We start from the raw sequence: 19438 nt of genomic DNA on the forward strand, positions 1-19438 counted from the left end.
ATTGGGTAGAGTGGCATGGCGACAGGCTGTCACGCCAAGCCCTCATTGTGCCTGCTGGAACATGGCTAAGGAGATGGGTTTTGTGGCATAGCCTCCGCCACTGCTCATTTTAGCCACACGACCCATTTTTAAAGCTAACGAGCACACATGTCCTCAGCCTGCAACATCAACCCACATGAAATTCGAGACAAAGCCGGGCCTACAACTGCAGCACAAAGAAGGAATTCTGCTGCCAAGCTCCACCCCTCCACACCTCCTCCCCCGGATCGAGTGAGCGAGAGAGAAAGAGAGGGAGACAGAGCGAACAAGCCAGCCAAACAGCCATGTGCGTGTCAGACCTAATTCCCAGTGTGTGATCAGTCCTGAAGGCACATGCGGCCACTTCCCAGAAGGACGCCGCAGACAGCAAACAAAGACGTCCTGCACCCAGATCTTATCAGTATTGGTAATCCGCAAAGGTGCATTAACACAAACTGTGTTTTAGTGCGAGCAAACTGTTATAACCTATAAATTGTGACCAACGTGTCATTCAGAGCACAACACAAACAGATCCATTATTCTCTGTGTGTGTCGCGGAGACAGCTGAAGCCTGCCGAGATCCCCCAGGGTTTTGTGAGCAGCCTGCTTATGTTTTCTCTCCACAGCTGTGGTTCTGACTGGTGACCGTCATCTATTCGGTACAGAATTATTTCAATGTGAATAGCAGTCAAGCCAATGTCAGTTGAGTGAGTTACAGTTTTGTGACTAGTAAAAAAATGTCTTTGTTGAATACGAATTCAAGTTTCCAATTAGTAAATACCCAGAAAGGTAGCAGCTCACTGATTCGTCATGTTATCATAGCCAGTGTTAAGGTGCAACTACATTTACAGTTGTTTGGCAAAACTTTCCAAAATCCATTCATTTGAATAGAAATCCATGCAATTAAGAGTTTTGCATGAAGGCGAAAACATTCGCAGCGCAAATTCAACATATTTGCCAATAGACAGCTGCTTGTTTTGAAAGTGACTTCTGTGTGAACGGTACATCAATACACTACTAATAAACTTTTTCACCAAAATTTTGCAAATGTACCTAGTGTTTTGTTATTAAATATTAAACAAAAACCATTAAAGACCCCGTAAAATCTTCCTTGTGTTGACATACTTCCTACTTAAACAGGAAGTAGCATATCTTAACCATGATTCATAATTTGCTATGCAGCAAAAAAAGTTATTAATGAATATTTAGTATTTTTGTCTTATTTCCCGTCTATAACATCTAAAAATCTTTGATGAATCTTGTTTTTAATATGTATATATATAAAAAACATATCCAAAAAAAAAAACACCCTTTAAAAACAAGATAAATTTACTTGAGAAACAAAACTGCATAATATTTTAAGACTTTTTTTCATAGCTGGTCTCTTTAGTATAGTAATATTAATATCTTTAATACATTAAAATATAAACGAGGGTAAAATGTTGCCAGTGCAACAAGACAAAATACACTCTCTACAAATCTTAATATCTTATACAATGTTGCTTCAAATAAATGTATTTTGTTTTAAGGTTTATGTTTAATGCTTAAAAAATGCTTAAAACTCATAAATAAGTCATATTTTTGCATAGTATTTCAATGTAGACGGATGTTCGTATTCTTGTACTGGACAAAAAGTCCAAGATGATCAATAAAACTGACATAAATCAAAAGACACAAAAGTAGTTTTGCCATCATCAACACATCCTCCCATAGATCCTCTTCAGCAATAGAAAATTAGCACTTTCTGAGAATGTGAACAGCTTTGACGACATGTGAATGCAGCATAAAAACAAAACCAATGATCCAATGATTGAGAGGAAAAATAGGCCTTAGCCTTTCATAACCGCTTGCTACAAATCTCCAAAAGTTTAATTATTTAAGTATTTCAGCCATTTTTTCTCCAAAGATGCAGGGCGCTGTGACACAATGCCCATTTAAAACTTTAACCTTGTCAGTGACAAACATGCCAAAACCTTAGTAATGCAAACACCACCCACGCCTGCTGGCAGCCAAGTGTGTGTGTGTGTGTGTGTGTGTGTGTGTACAATCAGCACAGCTGTGCTCCACTCAAGAACTTTTTAAAAGTGTGTCAAAGTCACAGCAGACTTACTGCAAAGGCCTGCCATGCCAGTGTAGCCGCCCGTCACAAAACCGCAGACCGATTTTCCTTAACATTAAACATATTACTTGTGTTTCTTAGAGAAGACGCTTACTGGGGAGTTCTTAAAGACTTCTGGTTTGGTGTTAAATGATTCCTTACCCAGAAAAACTCGTTTAGAGGATATGAGCCACTCCAAACCACGTTTAAACAGTTACTGACTCACTAGCTAGTTTTATGGGGGTACTGTGAACTCTTACGAGGCACAAAAGCAGGCTTGTAGTGGAGTCAAACACAAAGAATGACTTGTTCGCTTATCTTCCAGCATGTCTCGAACAATTCATTCACTTAACGTCAACTTAATGCGCCGATGACTTCACCTTTCAACCCAAACACAAAGACTAATCGTTCAGGTTAGGCAAGAGGCTCAAACTAAACAAAGGCTCACGGTGTCTTTTACAAGCAATTTTGCACAATTCCACCTTGTAGGAGTAAGTCAGATTACATGCTGGTGAACTGACGTTAAAAATAAATGCATTTCTAAACACTCCCAAGCTTTTGTTTTCTTTCTCCGGGTGTAATTTACAGACTGCTAACCCTTTTGGTTTGGCACGGGCGATTTGTCATGCCACACACTATTTCTGAATCCTATTCCTTTTTGTAGCTTTTCTTGCAGCTCACAGATGGAATTACAATCATATTTACAGTTCACAACTAGCCTCTTTCCCCCCTGTTTTCAAGGCATTGTCAATAACCAGGTAAATAAACGGATGGCACACAATTCTCACAGTGCTAAATATGTCATTTATGGCATATTCTACCATCGGAAGGCGCTCAGCGGAGGAAGTCAGGCCCATCCATTCGTCTTGCTTATCTACCCATAAATCTCAGACGGTTTTGGGCTCTGCCAGTGAAATGACACACTCCTGCCTCCTGCGCTTCAGTAAGTAAAAATGATAAAGGCCTGTCAATAGTTTGCATACTCCGGCTCGGCAAGCAAATCGAGCCACCGCAGTGCCGCAGCGTTTCCATTTCCCCCGTCTGGCAGCCTCATTTCAAACCCTGATGGGAAAACATGTCCAACCACACACAGACGAAAACAATAAAACAATCACCTGCCGTAGAGAATCATCATTGCATCACATCTGTGACCCATTTCATCACATATTTTGATATTAGAACTATAAAAACATACGGAGTCCTAAACACTAAAAAAGTCTACATTTACTCCCAACTCAAAGTAAAACAAGAAATGATTATATCCGAGGGAATTCATTGGATAGTGAGAAAAAGTAAAACAAAAAAAAAAGTAAAACAAAACATGATTATATCCGAGGGAATTCATTGGATAGTGAATAATGTTAAAGTTTTAGTGTTACCTAAAATTGGTTTTCAGTTATTTGAAATTGAGCCAAATTTCACTTCACTTATACGCATAAAATTTTGTAAAATGTATTTAATCATAATAAAAAAAGGTCATTTTTATGATTGAATTTAATCAGATATTTTAATATTATACCCTTAACTGCAACCTCAAAGTAGATACTAATCCCTAAACACTAAAAAGCCAACATTAAACGATGCTCACAACTCGTTTTACTTTTATAATCTAACAGGTTAGGGAGTAAAACAACATTTAGTGACAAATAACTTCTACAGGAATTCTTTGGATAGCGAAAATGGTTCACAACAGCCAGTGTTGTATATCTTATGTCATTTTAAATAAGATTCAAATTAAACAATTTAAATATTAGATGAAAAACTTAAAAGTAGGATTTTTCATTTTAATAAATTACATTTAAGTACTAAAATGACAAACTAAAACTGAAATAAACTTAAAAGCTACAAAAAAAAAAAAAAAAAAAAAAAAAAAAAAAATTTATATATATATATATATATATATAATAAAAATTATGAACTACAAAAATGCTTAACACGAAAATAACACTGGGACCAGGGGAGAGAATGAAAAAGGGATTGTTGACACAGCTAATAAGGAAAGTAAGGAAAGGTTGTGATGACTGATGAATCATTCACAGAACTATAAACATGCATTAAGAAAGTAAATATGCCCAAATGTGATTCACGTTCAATCCGCTGCGACTCCCGACAAACAGTTCTTGCCAGGCGCTCACATAAAATAGCCTACGTTCATCTCGTGCTTCGCGTCACCGGTCCTGTGCTTTTTGATACATTTCAACCTGTTTGACTTCAAGATCTTCTTGTTCTCGCACCCACTGGCGCTCATTTCTCCACAGGGCGGCTGTAGGGTGAGACCGAGATGGGCGAGGCGTTCAATCAACAACAGCGATTCACATGGGGCACGAAGAGCTTGTGCGAGCATGTGCGGCCCCTGAAGGAGCCTGCGTTTGTTTTGTGTACCTAAAGACGGGCCATCTGAACGGGGGAGGTTAAACTCTCCGTGTCCTGTTCTTCATAGCTCATTAGAGCCGACGAGCAGACAGAAGGCAGGGGCGGAGGAGGAGGTGAGTGTGTGTAAGTGTATCCAGCACATGGGTCCCAGAAGGGGGAGCTGCAGCAGGAAATGGTGGATAAGTGGTGACCCAGGTTTGCTTTTGAAACTGATCGTCAGGAGCACAGCTGCTAGCTCTGCTCCGTGGTCAGGTTAACCACGCTTAGACAAAGAGAAGAAAAACAAGAGAAAAGGGAAATAACAGCCCCTCCATCACAGCCTGCTATATGATCATCAAACGTACTGCGCCAAGCTCCTCCTCCATACGCTCACAGCTGGGCTCTTCAAAGGGAGAATTCGCCCCCAAAGTAAAATCACGTGATTTCTTACTCGCCCTCAGACCTGTGTTCTTTTCTTTTTACTAAAGGAGATATTAAACTGTGCTTTTCCATAAAACAAAAGTAGTACTGCACGGCTCTAAAAATCAGGCATTAAACAAAACAAAACAAAAAATCAAGAAAGAATAGGTTTTGTTTTTCACTCACACCCAAAGCAGTTACTGTCAGTGAAATGATCACAGCTAATAGTTTTGGTGTATTCTGCTTTCCTGAAACCTGGCTAAAACCAAATGATTATTTTGGTTTAAATGAGTCGACTCCACCAAACTACTGTTATAAGCATGAGCCCCGTCAGACTGGTTGTGGTGTTGCAACAATATATAGTGATATTCTCAATGTTACCCAGAAAACAGGGAACAGGTTTAAATCATTATTAATACTTCTGCTTAATGTAACACTGACAGATATGCAAAATAAATCTATTGTGTCTCCACAAACTCATTGAACATAACCAAAACAATCCAAGGTTTTTAATTAGCACAGTGGCTAGATTAACAAATAAACAGACGCCACCATATCTAAATATTCCCTCACAGTTTAATAGTAATGACATTATGAATTTCTTCACTGAAATACAATAACAAATGTAGATTCTACAGCGTCTAATACTTCAGCTTCATTCAGTGCACCCAAAGATAAACTGATAAGCTTTACAACTATTGGACAGGAAGAGCCAAATAAACTTATCACTACATCTAAACTAACAACATGCCTATTAAATCCGGTTCCCACTAAATTACTGAAAGAGTTGTTACCTGTAGCAGAAGAACCACTTTTCAATATTATTAAGCCCATCTCAAATCTTCCATTTAAGTCTAAAAATTTTGTCTGCTCAATTGTGCTCCTTTTCCCCACCAAAAAAAATTCTCTATGAATAATCAGTCAGGTTTCAGGCCCCACCATAGCACAGAAACTGCACTTGCTAAAATTACAAATGACTTGCTTCTTGCGTCAGACCAAGGCTGCATCTCATTGCTAGTTTTACTTGATCTTAGTGCTGCGTTCAACACCATAGATCATGAATACCCATACAGTTTAGTAATCAATCGATGAGTATGTCAAGGACAAGCTTTAAGTTGGTTTAGATCCTACCTCTCCGATCGCTTCCTCTTTGTTTATTTAAATGGAGAGTCATCTCAGTTGTCACTACTAAAATATGGAGTACCACAAGGATCTGTCCTAGGTCCTCTACTATTTTCAATATACATTTTTCCTCCTTTGTAATACTATTAGAAAATACAGAATTAGTTTGCTTTTTCATAATTTCCTCTACAGTCAAAAACCTGGTTGTTAAATTAGACAGCAAGTTGTCTTTTGAAAATCTTATTTCCCATGTTACAAAAACAGCATTCTTCCAACTTAAAAACACCAAGCTATGCTATGAAGCTATGCCAAGCTATGAAACCTTTTACCCGTTTGTGATGAAGAAAAGCTAGTTCATGCATTCATGATCTCTAGACTGGACTATTGTAATGCATTGCTAGGTGGTTGTCCTGCATCTTCAATAAACAAGCTACCGGAAGTCCAAAATGCAACGGCTAGAGTCCTTACCAAGTCAATAAAATATGATCATAGTACCCCAAATTTATGGTCTCTGCACTGGGGTTCAGACACACTCTCTCTGTTTAAATCTAGATTGAAGATGCAACTCTTTGGCCAAGCATTCAAATAATGCATGTCATAATATTGTACTGCAGTTATATCTGATCAAATGCAAATTTGACATCCCTTGGTAACTAGGAATTACACAAGCTTCAGTCTGGATCCAGACAAAAACCTTAGTTGACTGAACACCGGAGAAGAGATGATGCAAACCCCTCATAGGACCTCAGATGATGCCAACCCTGAAACATCATAAACTAACAAATTTAGCTTTGCAAAGTTTGATTGCAACATATAATCATTGCTTTTAAGTGTTCATCTGTCTGAACACAACATTAACTGAATTTACTGTATATGTACCTCAATTTGTCAAACACCAAGCTACTACTATATATATTGTATAGAAACAATATGTAGAAACTTAATTTTCTGTAAAGCTGCTTTGAATAATTCAATTTCAATTCATGAAAACAGACAATGAATGAACCAAAACAAAGAATACGCATGACATTTTTTTCAGGTTTAATATACAATGCATGCTTGATGAACACTTACTGACCCCAAACGTCTGCTCAAACGACAAGTATAAATGAGCATTTGTAAAATATATGCAGCAGAATTTGAGCCTGTTCTTCACAAAAGAGGATCATATGTCATCAGAAGATAAGGAATATAGTGCATGGGTTCTATTAACTTCTTATTGTGCTTTATTTCATTATTGGATCCTGAGGATGAATAAATCGTCACAAAACTTTTTTGGGATGAAATATCCATTACTTGATGAAGCAGAACAGTTTTAGGGTCGATCTTTACAACGCTGAATATTTTGGTCCCTCTATAGACACCACATGTCAAAGCCTGCAGCACTTTACCAATCAAGAGGCCTCTAAACGGTCTTTGAGCAACCCAAAACACGCAAAATAGTGGCTTTATCATTCCAAAAGCACAAGCACTCAAAACGCTCTTCGTTGCCTTCAAAGACACAAAAAGAGCGATGCACCAATCAAGCAGTGAGCACCAATCTAAAACTCCTTATGAGCAATAGTTAGCTATTAATGTGAGCTTAAAGGTCTCATTCATCACCGTGCCTTTTCCAGGTCTCAGCTCCGGCCTAGATAATGAAGACCGATCGGTTCCTCGCCGAAAAAGAAGAGGGTTCGTGACAAATAACCCAGAAGCCGTCCCTCATAGATCACCATATGGAGCGTGAGAGGTCACGAGATCCGACGGCCCGTTTCCCTGCGAGACTCACCCGGTTTGTGCGTCAGCACGCTTTGGGGTTTCAATCCAAATCCAGATCCGCTGCCAGTGTCTCACTGTAGCCTGTATTAGAGACAGGGCAGGCAATCTGGCTTTTGAGGTAATTCCTGCATTCGGGTCCAACGTGGCGACCACGGGAATACTGAGCCCCGACGTTTGAGCCTTTTTATAGGGCCTGGTGCCGTATGGACCTGTGGTGAGCCCTGATGTCTGCTGGAAACGCAGGCCAGGAGAACAGGCCAGGCATAGAGGCGTGTAATGGAAAACAAACAGAGCAGAGAAAGAGTCCTCGTATCCCTGCCCCCACAAACTCGCCTCCTCGCCCCCCTCTTCCTCACCCTCGGTGAAGGTTAATGGTGCTGGAGGAATACAGATCAACGCAAGATGGATGAAGAGGTGCTGGAAAACTCTCCCGCAGGTCTGGAGTCTAGAGATTAACTAAATATTAACTAACAAAAAAACCCATACAGCTGCGGCCCTAAAAGCAATTAAAGACGCTCGCTCCTCCATCAAACACATCCCTATGAAACAAACCAGAGAATGGGCTAATGATATTTAGACTTCCCATGCTCCTTGTCCAAGTACATGTTGAAGGTTAGTACAGAAAAGCTCTTAAAGGGGAAGTGCATCTCTGCTGTGTTCAGAATATCATAATACTCTTACGGTTTCTGCAGGATATGCTATTTGGGTTTATTAAGGTTGCATTTATTTGATTAAAAATACAGTGAAAATAATAACATTCCTAAAAAAATTTACTATTTAAAAATAACCGTTTATGTAAAAAAAAAAAAAAATTAATTCTGTGATCAAAGGCAAATTTTCAGCATCGTTACTTCATTCTAATATTCTGATTTGAAACATTTCTAATTTATTAGCAATAATTAAGTGTTTTTGCGGTTTAATATTTGTTAAAACCACGATAAACTACCATTAAAAACATTTAATTAACACTTATTCAGCAAGGATGCATTAAATTGGTCAAAATTGACAGTAAAGACTACAAAAGACTTTACTTTGGTTTTGAACTTTTTCCATCAAAGAATCTTGAAAAAATTTATAAATCATGGTTTTCACAAAAATAGTATGCAGCAAAAACTGGCCATAAGAAACTTCTTTCAAAACCATCTTTATTTTTCCAAACATCTGCGCTTCTGTACCATAAGTTCCAATGATTTGATTAAACTGCAAAGAGACATTTTTACACAAACATGAAAGAAAAATGCTAAATACTTTTCAAGAGAAGAACCAGATGATGAATTAAGTGGTAACACATTACAATATGGTTAATGTTAGTTAATGCAACAGGTAACATGAAATAAAATGAGAAGCAATTATTAATCTAGATAATGTTAATATTTACTGTTTTTATCATTTCAAGCAGTGTAAATTATGTATTATAAATAAACATGAATCAACTATTCAAAAATACCATTAATAATATATTTTAATTAAAACAGTAAAAAAAAATCATTGTTAGTTCATGAGATCCACTACATTAACATATTGAATCAATGTCAAATATTGGCAAATAAACAGAATATAATGATGTTGTCATTTTTATTATTGCATAACTTGCTTGCTTAAAGATTCAAAGCCTCTTAAAGACAACTAAAGCAAACCTTTTGAAGAGCACGGCCTGGGGTTTATGTGCTTGAACTCTCTACTTCAGCTCAGTACAAGTCAAGAATCACTGCCACATGAAGAAAAATTGATTCTGTACAAATAACATTGAATTTCACTTGCATTTAAAGTAATGCTGATAAACGCCTAATGAATGCACAGAGAAGCATGTCAACAGCTTCTTTCAAAACACTAAATGCATCGCTTATTGGCATGCATTTGAATGATCACCCATTATCTTCAGCTGAACGTATTGATTCAGACAATGAAGGGAAACAATGAGAGGCGAATGAGGGTGAGGTGTCTTCATTCAGGCCTGAACACGATCCAAAAACATCCCATGCCATCTACAAACACCTACAGCTTCCGTATTTTCACAGATGAGGGCTTAAGTGCTGCACGTCAGCACAGGAAATTCCATAAGGAGCAGAACGCACTATAACCCAGAAGATGACTAATAACTGATAGAGATTCAAAAAGGTATTCACTGGACAGTCAAACTTATTATGACAACACCATATGCACAGATGGAGCACAGAGTGAATGCTGTGACACTAGGTCAAAGGTTCTTTTTTTCTGTCATTTAAAATTTTCATTTTATTTCAAGATGTATACATTTATATTAATGTATTATAAAACAAACAAGTAACAATGCAAACTACCATAAATAAACAAATCAAAACAATTAACATTCTTCATTTTTTGTTCATGAAACCCAATGCATTAACAAATGTTAACATAATAAACCAATAAATAAATAAAATATTGTTAGTTGATGACCGGATATGCATCTTAAACTTCACTTGAACAATTTTACAAAATGGTTAATATTAGTTAAATGTAATATTTACATTAAATGAAAAGCATTTTTTTAAAATCTAGGTTTCTAATTTTTCCATTCACAATTACATTTCTAACTATAGGGTAAACAATAATGTTTTATTAACCAAAAAATGAATTAAAAACACCAAATACTACAAATTACTAAACTTTAAAAATAAAATAAGTTGCTTAAGCAACCCAATGCATTAAATATTGATAAAAAAAGTAAAATGTTAACCTAACTAAATGCATGAAAACAAAATTGCTAATTATTTGCCACATATCCATCTTAAACTTAAGAATGAAGACGTTGACTTTGCAATATGGTTAATGTTAGTTAATGCAATGGGTAACATGAAACAAATTAAACCACATTTATTAATCTAGGTTAAAGTCCACCCCCCCACAATTTTTTCCAATTATTTCAAGCTGCAAGAATAAACATTAATGTACTAGAAACAAATATGAGGTAATGCAAAATACCATAAATAAATATTACAAGCATATTTATTAATAGTTCTTAATTGTTGACTGCATTATGCATTTTAAACCGAAGTACAAACATTTGCAAAAAATGGCATGCAGCATGTAAATGATAAAGATGTATTCATGCTTAACTTAAAAACTACTGATTTCAAATAGAACTTGATTTCAAATTGCATTAAAAAAAGATAGAGATTTCTCCAAAACAACAGTTTGGACCATGTTTGGCTGTTGGGGAGATCTAAGATAGCCATGTTATTCATTTAAAGAGGGCCCATGCGGGGCCTTGTGACCAAACTCCACCCGTCCAGGGCACTGGATGCGGCTCAAGTATGTAGATGATGGAAGCGGAGCACATTCCAGTCAATCATGGTCTGAAATACATATGCAAGTGGCTACTGAGTAACATCTTACATTATACTACAAAATAATACAGGGAGAAACGAGAAGGGTGCCTATTAAATAATGATATTAGGGCAGTCTGTCATTGCTCTGTGATCCTGTCGAGAGGAAGCACTCCAAAGTCAAACTCCTTGATCCTCTCCAGATACTTGACCGTGATGCAGCTCTCAGTCTGAAGTACACACAGATATTACCATACCGAGAGAAACACTACAATCCTCCAGAACAGGGTCAAACGCTACAGAAAATGACTGCAACTTGCTTACTGGATGCACTTCATTTATCTCACAAAGGAGTTTGAGAAACATGAACTGCAAACTCCCTTTACCAAGGTAAAATCTCTACAACCTCAAGTAGCAATAAAAGCAATCCAAGATACCAAAGTTTAGTTGTAAAAAAAAATTTGGATCTAGATTGTGTAGTCACTGGTCTCCATTTCACAACAATCTGAACACAGATCACCACAACTAAACTTAAGAGACTGAACTATTCACTTTATAAAACAAATAAACAAAAATTTAATGGTTTGGCAGTTTTAGGGTATCTGCAAATAAATTCAAACTGATTCTTGTAATGATTAATCATAGACATCCAATCAAAAGCTCACTGATAATGATCATAGTTATGCTTTCATTTTGAATTAAAACTAAACATTGTGGATTTTAACTTTTACAAGCAAGGAAAGATCACTAATTTCACCGGTTTATAATGCAAAACTATATTTCCGATCATTCTCAGTGCACTTAAGCACAAGGCATTGATTACACACCTAATGAATCTTTTTTTTTTGTACTATAAAAGCTTCATTGGGAAGTGAAAAGACAGATAGAAATATGGAGATGCCCAGCGAGCCCACTTTATTCCGACCAACATCACTTAAATGCACATCACATGCATTACTACAACATCTGAACTTCCCCGCAGAACGGATGAGCGCAGGAACTTGGTCAATGCCAGAATCCTCCATCTTTGCTTTGACAGACACGACAAATCAAGTCTGTCACGCATGTAAACATTTGAGTTCAACCGAGCATACCAACTAGGAAGACTAGCTTTCATTTGACGCCTGCAGATTTCTAGTTTTATTGAAATCGAGTGCTTTGGGTGGCAGCAGTAGTTTGGAATTTAACATTCAGGCTAAACTTCACCGTGAACTCAAAATGCGGTTCGTTATGATGTGATATTTCACAGTGTAGCTCTCCAAATCTCTGGAACAGAATTCCACAAGAATGAATTGCTGTTTTTTTTATTTATTTGACTGGTAATAAAGCTCTGCTAGACTTGCTCAAACAACCCTTTTAACTGAAGCACGTGACATGTGAAGAACACTACAGTCTCATTTCACAGCAGACCCTGCAGCAGAGAGCGGAGCTTATGCCCTCCACCACAACCTACATCAAAGGGGATTGTGGGTGGAGCGCTAACTTTCAATACATGGTGCAAATCTGTAGGCTTACTGTCAATCTGACTTCTCAAAGCTGCTGTGGAAAATGAAGCATTTACAGATAGACCATAAGATCTGATTTAATACTGATCTAAAATAATATAAGAAAACCTCACATAACAACATGCAGCATTTCTGACTCATTATCTGCATTTGTAAAAGAACATTAGCTTATGCAATACTGCATTCAATTTTGTTTTTCAAATACAATGATTTAGAATATTTGTTGATTTAGAATATATGCAACTGTTATTTAGTATTTTTAATCTAATTTTGAGCAGAAAATAACTTTTTTTAGTAAACAAAGAGATGTTAAATTATGACTTAAGTATCAAGTCAACCACATTGCATTGTGGGATACAGTAGAGTATTTTATGCAAGTTAGCTTACTATCATTCTATTTTTCTTTTATAATAGTATGTGAAACTGAACATAAATTGAAGTATGCATTTCAAATAGTAAACGGTGTAAGAAATAAACTTATTTTACATTTTAAATCCAATTTTGAGAAAAAACAATTGACTAAATTTAAACAGTCTCAAAAAAAGTAAAGAAAGAGGTTTAAAATCACAACTAATATCAAGTCAACCACATTGCATCACAACTATTGTATGCATACAAAAAATATGTGTACGTATACATTATGTACTGTAGGAATTGAAGTACTATAGAATACTAAGCCCATTACCCATTAATTAATTTACATATTCCAACACTCAGTTTCCTCTACACTGTAAAAAGATTCAAGTACCCTATGTTTTTCAAGAAAGTACTTCAGTCTTTAAATTTCATTTGTAATTTAATGCTACTTGCTGTTTCTTTGTAATTATTTTTTAAAATATACTAGCAGTTTCAGTGAAATTAGATTCCACAGCAAATAGGTTTTCAAATATGTGAAAGTCTAGGATTCTTCCTTCAAAAATGTCTCAAGTGTGTGTACCAGCACTTTTGCAGACAAGTCACATCTTTCAGAGCATTATAAAGCAAGGCCCACTGACCTCGAATCTACCAAACTAGACGCTTTGATGCCTTTAAACACTCAGCAACGCTCTTGCACATGGCATTTCTGACGGCCCCAAAAGCAACAGCCTCATGCAAGATTTAAGTTGTACATCTTAAATTTGCCACTTTTGTGTATGAATGGCAGAAATGATAACGCAGACATAAGGCTTTTCTTTCCAATGGCTCCAGTAAGCTGAAACACACATTACAGCATGTGCAGCACACGTTTTTTATTCTTTACACACACACACACACACACACACACTTTCTGGTTTAATAAGGCTGATGGAACTGTGCCTCTTCTCTGATGAGAGATCAATAAACAAATCAGTTTATTCTGTCCCGTTATATCATTACGCCACTATGACACAGTCTTCTTCATCTGATCAATACACCTTGGGGACTCACATATGGTTCTGCCATTAACATCTACAATGCTAGAATTTGAAAAAAAAAACCTCCAGCATTTCCGAGAACACGCCGCAAAACGTCCTGACTTGAGTTAGAATAATGGAAAATGACATCACTGGCTCGCTTTGAGATTTAACTGTCAAGTTATTACACCAACTGAAAGTACTGACATATACCATGTAGACCTGTGATCTTTGCAGCAGCGCGCCTCAGTATTGTTATTACACATCAAACGGCATGCATAACATGGTATTTGTGGTTAATTCCGATTGATCTTTAACAGCTGAGCATATTGGCAAACATATCACCAGCAAAAGGCAGATTATAAAGCTAATAGGATCACCGATCGGCAGCTTAATAAAGACATAACAGATGGAAAAGAAAGAAGGGGGTTGAACTTGAACCCTGTGACCTTTTGTGCTCTGCGTGATCAATACGACGCAAGCCACAGCAACAGAAGCATCAACACTGGTAATAAATATAGAACTTCTACTGGGTTTGCAATTGCCACCTAGAGCTATCACGTCTGCATTTCCACAGAAAACCGTGCAATAGTCCCGCAGAGTGCTTCAACCAAATTGTTCAGGAAAACACACACACACACACAACCCAAGATCAGTGCTGCATGTACCATCTACACATCATGTAATACGATAAACATTCCCTGCATGCACTAAAAGAGGAGGGCTGCCCAGATGCCCTTGGTATGCAAATATAGAGTATCATGGCCAACTGCCAGCCGAGGGACGCCACGGCCATATTTATGAGAAATATATCGCTTTAATGCATCCCCTCCCCCTGCATATGACAGAAAGGAAAACAAATTCCTGTCCTGAATTCAGTCTCGGCTCGTTCGTCACGGTGAGCTCTACCTATCGGGGCTAATCCGGGTCTGCTGGAAGCAACCCCCCGGCCCTGCCTGCGTTGCAAGATTGCATCTTTTATTTATCGCCGCTTGGCTTTATTTTTGCAGAGCATTCCATACTGGGATGCAATCAGCCAAGAAACCCTCCCCGTGCAAGCAGGCTTGTCATTTCCCATCGCCGGAGCTCGGAATGAGGCACACACAAAGGGAGAAAGCAGAATCAAAAGCAGAGAGCTCCACGTAGCCTGTTGGAAAAAGGGCAAGAGCCCTTGATCTTCCAAGACAGCCAGTCCGCTCGAGAGGCTCCGGGCAGGGAAGACACACATGGGCCAGTGTGTGCGTTTTCCTGAGAGCACAAACCCATTTTGGCTGAAGGGTGAGGGCACAGAGCCCAGCTGAGGCACCTCTTTTCTTACGGGCTATGGACATGGAGGAGGGGAGAATGGTCATGCAGAAAATTACGTTCACTGATTGCATTACAATTCGAATTTTTTTAAAAAAAGGCACAAATGTGATTAAAATATTGAATTGTTTCCAAAGGGCGGAGAGGCATGGAGTCAATTGCGGGGCCTTTAAAAACCAAGGTGGATAAAGTTGCTATATGACAAAGCGTGTGAATCACTACATGCCAGAGTTGAATATCACACTCGCAGCTACTTTGACAATTTCCAGGCGCACGCTGACATCACGAGGGCCTGCCGGAACGTATGCAAATTATTAGGGGACATTTAAAAAAAGAAATCGAGGCACTGCGTCTTTAAATCGCTATTCCTCCCACCCCTTTCCCAAATCTTTTCCATTTGACAAGCAGTGAAAGAAAATAAATAGCCGCTTTTGTTTCCCTTCCTTTTGGAGGGTAAAAGAAAGCTGAAAAGACACAAACGAACATGAAAATGGGAACAAAGTGTCAATTTCAATAGGGATGCCTGACGGCTATTTGATATGCGCACCCACAAAATACAAAACCCACAGTGTTTTCGCTGCTAAAAACAAGCGTCAGAGTCTTGTTTGCAAAAACGACAACATATACTGGCGTATAATCCAGCTATTTTAGTTGACACGGCAGCTCAACATCCAGCAGTTGGTCGATTTACTACGCCAATACCCCCCCCCCAACGCTTTCACTTCAGAAAAATAAACACACCAGACAAGCTTCAGAAGGCTTGACATTTCAACCGTTTTACGACAAAACACACGATTACACCGTCGCTACACCGACTAAAGTGGAACTAAAAAACAAGTCCGAGGTGGAAGAACAACGAAAAAGTCAAGTTAATGTGCTTTAAACACTGAATGGATCGAGCGACATCGAGCTCCACTTCCGCGCTGTTTATCTCACGCAGATACAAAAGCGCTACAATGTATTCAGAACGTTTCCCAGAACGCTCGGAATGTATCGATAAGCCGGAGCGCTGGGGGTCTGAGCACGAAACTAAACGACATCACCGGCACCCTGTCGGGAGATTTAAATCCGATGTATTCCATCCTTTGTTCGCCGTAAATTCAATAGTGCCTTTCATTTGACTCGTGTTCCTCTTTTAACCGACATTAGAAGGTTTTCTCTCGACTGTTTCTGCATGAGGGTGACTGGAATCAATCGATTTAAACGTTTTCCAAGCCGTGGGTTTACATCCACACTCACCGACTTGTAATACGTTGTCCACACAGCCGCTCTCCAGCAATGCGATGCCGCGTCGGAACGGTAACCGCGTCTCGTCTACGTTCTCCCCGTTAGACGCGTTCTCCTCTCCGCCCGTGTTGAACGAGGAATACATGCAGATCTCCCGTTCGCTCCTCGGGAAAGACCAGTAAACGATCCGCCGCTGTACGGGCTCCGGGATGCGCTCGAAACGCTCCTCCACCCGTTGGAACGGCCACTTCTCCGCTACTTTCCGCGCTGCAATGTCCAGGAGCGATTCGGGGCTCTGGGTTTTGCTGGATCCCCCTTGGCCAGAACCCGAACCGCCGCATACTGTTCCACCGGCTCGCTGCCCCTGTCTACACGTCGTACTATACCCGGGTCGGCAGCAGAGCCGTTTAGCTGGGGGCTGCTGAACGCGCTCCGCCATGATCGCACTGCTTTAACGGCAAGGGCGGAAGTCGCCGTACTATATAAACGGGATAAGGAAAGGGAAAGGTTGCGACGCGCATCGATTGTTCGCCGTGTAAGGACAGCCTGAACTTATTTGGTCAAAAGGGCGGGGCTTCGGAGACTCTGCGTAGACAAAATAAGAAAGGGGCGTGGCTTGCGTGTCTGCAGCCGTGCTAAAAAGGAATAGAAGGCGGAATTCTCGCGCGTCGGCGAATCCTTGCTGGAGTCATAAGTTCAACAGGAAGAGGCATGAGAGTTTGGAAACGCTCATGGTTTTGTCGCCATCCATAAACTAATGAAGGAAATATAGAAGTTGTAGGTATTAGCGGAAATTAAAAAAGCAGACATGTAACGTTACCATAAATAAAGGACAGAGGATGGGTGGAGTCTCGAGCCTGCGTCTCACACAACCTGCCAAAACATACAAACATATATTATTATCCTCTATACAGCTCTATATATAGACCCAGTTATACTACGTGTACAAAATTATGCACAACACGCATGGTATTATAAACGTAGGGTTAATTATTAGTAAATTGTATTTGTCAAATTACATATAGCCTAGATTATGTACACACGTATATTTGTGGGATTTATATTTTTTAAAACATTAATACATATGATATGTATATTATATAGATTTATTTAAATACAAAGATATATATATATATATATATATATATATATATATATATATATATATATATATATATATATATATATATATATATATATACAGGAAATGTGGGTTGCTGAGTCACAACACACAAAACTAATACACTCTTTTGCAACAGATTCTTGTTGTGTTTTATTAATGCCACCCAAATATCCAAAAACAATGATCCTAAATTCTCATCCAAAGCTATAGTTACCTTTTATACCCAGATCGAAATGAAAATAACTGATATTGCTCATCCTTATAATGAATATTTCTTCTTGTGTTCAAATGTAGCTGCAAAATCCACCACAGTAATTTCATTTATCTTCAATGCTGCTTTGGTTTAAAGGCTTCTGCTAAACACTAAACAGTTCAATAAATGATATCTTAAATGTACAGTGTACAGGGAAAAGTTTGCTGCCAATTTAAATGGATCAAACACATGCAGAGAAGAATTATTCTTCACAGATCCCGAAGGTGAATCCATGCAACTTTAATGCCACGTTTAAGGAGTCGATCCAGTGTCATTTTGTGCGGATCATGCCTGTATTTTATATTTCACCCATTTTAACTCATCTTTTGCTAGTCACACATTCCCATTAACTACAGTCCACGAAGTCTTTTCTCTTTTTCATTCCAGATGATTCCTTGTACATCTGATCAAGAGACAGATCTGAAGACCACAGTCGGTGTCTGTGATAAAACTACAAAAGGAGAACTTACCACCTAATGAGAGAGAGAGCTAATTCAATTTCATGCAAGAGTCTCATCGGTGATATTAAAAAGTGTGGCCTTAGGGTAAGTTTAATTGATTGAGAAATGTGATGTAACTAATTGCAACTCATTGCTGGGATGCTGTAATCTCCAGCCGATCAATGCAATGTATTTCAGATTAGTGTCCGCACAATTTGATCTTCCCTCATCTGTCATTTCAGAGCTTTTAATGGACACATGCAGCGTGGCAGAGCGTTTAGTAGGCGGTATTTTTGATGAAAGCATTTCATATTTCTACAAATGTAGCACTTATCTTTCTTTTTTTAATAAAGCAGTTTTTTCACTTAGTTTGCAGGAAAATGTGCACACTTCAGACCAAGACTTTATTGTCAAAAGCTTCATTAAAAATGTTCACATCTCATTTGACATCTTTATAATAAGAGAATAAAATTGTGGCTGACAAATCTTTCACAATGGGACCAGGAACACCCTACAAGAAATGCCACCCTACAAGAAAGCCTTGCCACCCCTGCTGCCATCCCAGTTGGCAACGAATTAAAGGTTATGGCCAATTAGAAAATTTATGAGCGAATCTTTAGTGATTCGTGATTCCGCTCCGAACTCCCGAACTGACTCAAATGATTCGCGATCCCGCTCCGAACGCCCAAACTGACTCAAATGATTCGCGATCTCCATAACTGACTCAAATGATTCGCCATCCCGCTCCGAACTCCCGAATTGATTCAAATTATTTGTGATCCCCAAAATGACTCAAATGATTTGCGAACCCGCTACGAACTACCAAACTGATTCAAATGTTTCGCGATCCCGCTCCGAACTCCCGATCTGACTCAAATGATTCGCGAACCCGCTTCGAACTCCCGAACTGATTCAAAATGATTCTTGAACCAGCTTTGAACTCCCGAACTGATTCAAATGATTTGCGATCCCCAAACTGACTCAAATGATTCGCGATCCCCATAACTGACTCAAATGATTCGCGATCCCGCTACGAACTCCCGAACTGATTCAAATGATTCGCGATCCCCAAACTGACTCAAATGATTCGCGATCCCCATAACTGACTCAAATGATTCGCGATCCCGCTACGAACTCCCGAACTGATTCAAAAT

General features: G+C 38.6%; 1 protein-coding gene across 1 annotated transcript in view; it reads right to left on the minus strand.

Annotated features, from left to right (window-relative positions):
* The window catches only part of LOC128020814 (zinc finger SWIM domain-containing protein 6), a 67842-nt gene extending 50826 nt beyond the window's left edge, over positions 1-17016 (minus strand). Inside the window, exon 1 of the mRNA XM_052607554.1 lies at positions 16481-17016. Coding sequence (XP_052463514.1) covers positions 16481-16907 — 427 coding nt within the window. The 5' untranslated portion in view covers positions 16908-17016. The remainder of the gene's footprint in view (positions 1-16480) is intronic.
* Between the last annotated feature and the right edge of the window lie 2422 nt (positions 17017-19438).

This window comes from Carassius gibelio, chromosome A10 (assembly GCF_023724105.1).
Source record: "Carassius gibelio isolate Cgi1373 ecotype wild population from Czech Republic chromosome A10, carGib1.2-hapl.c, whole genome shotgun sequence".
NCBI classification, from domain to species: Eukaryota; Metazoa; Chordata; class Actinopteri; order Cypriniformes; family Cyprinidae; genus Carassius; species Carassius gibelio.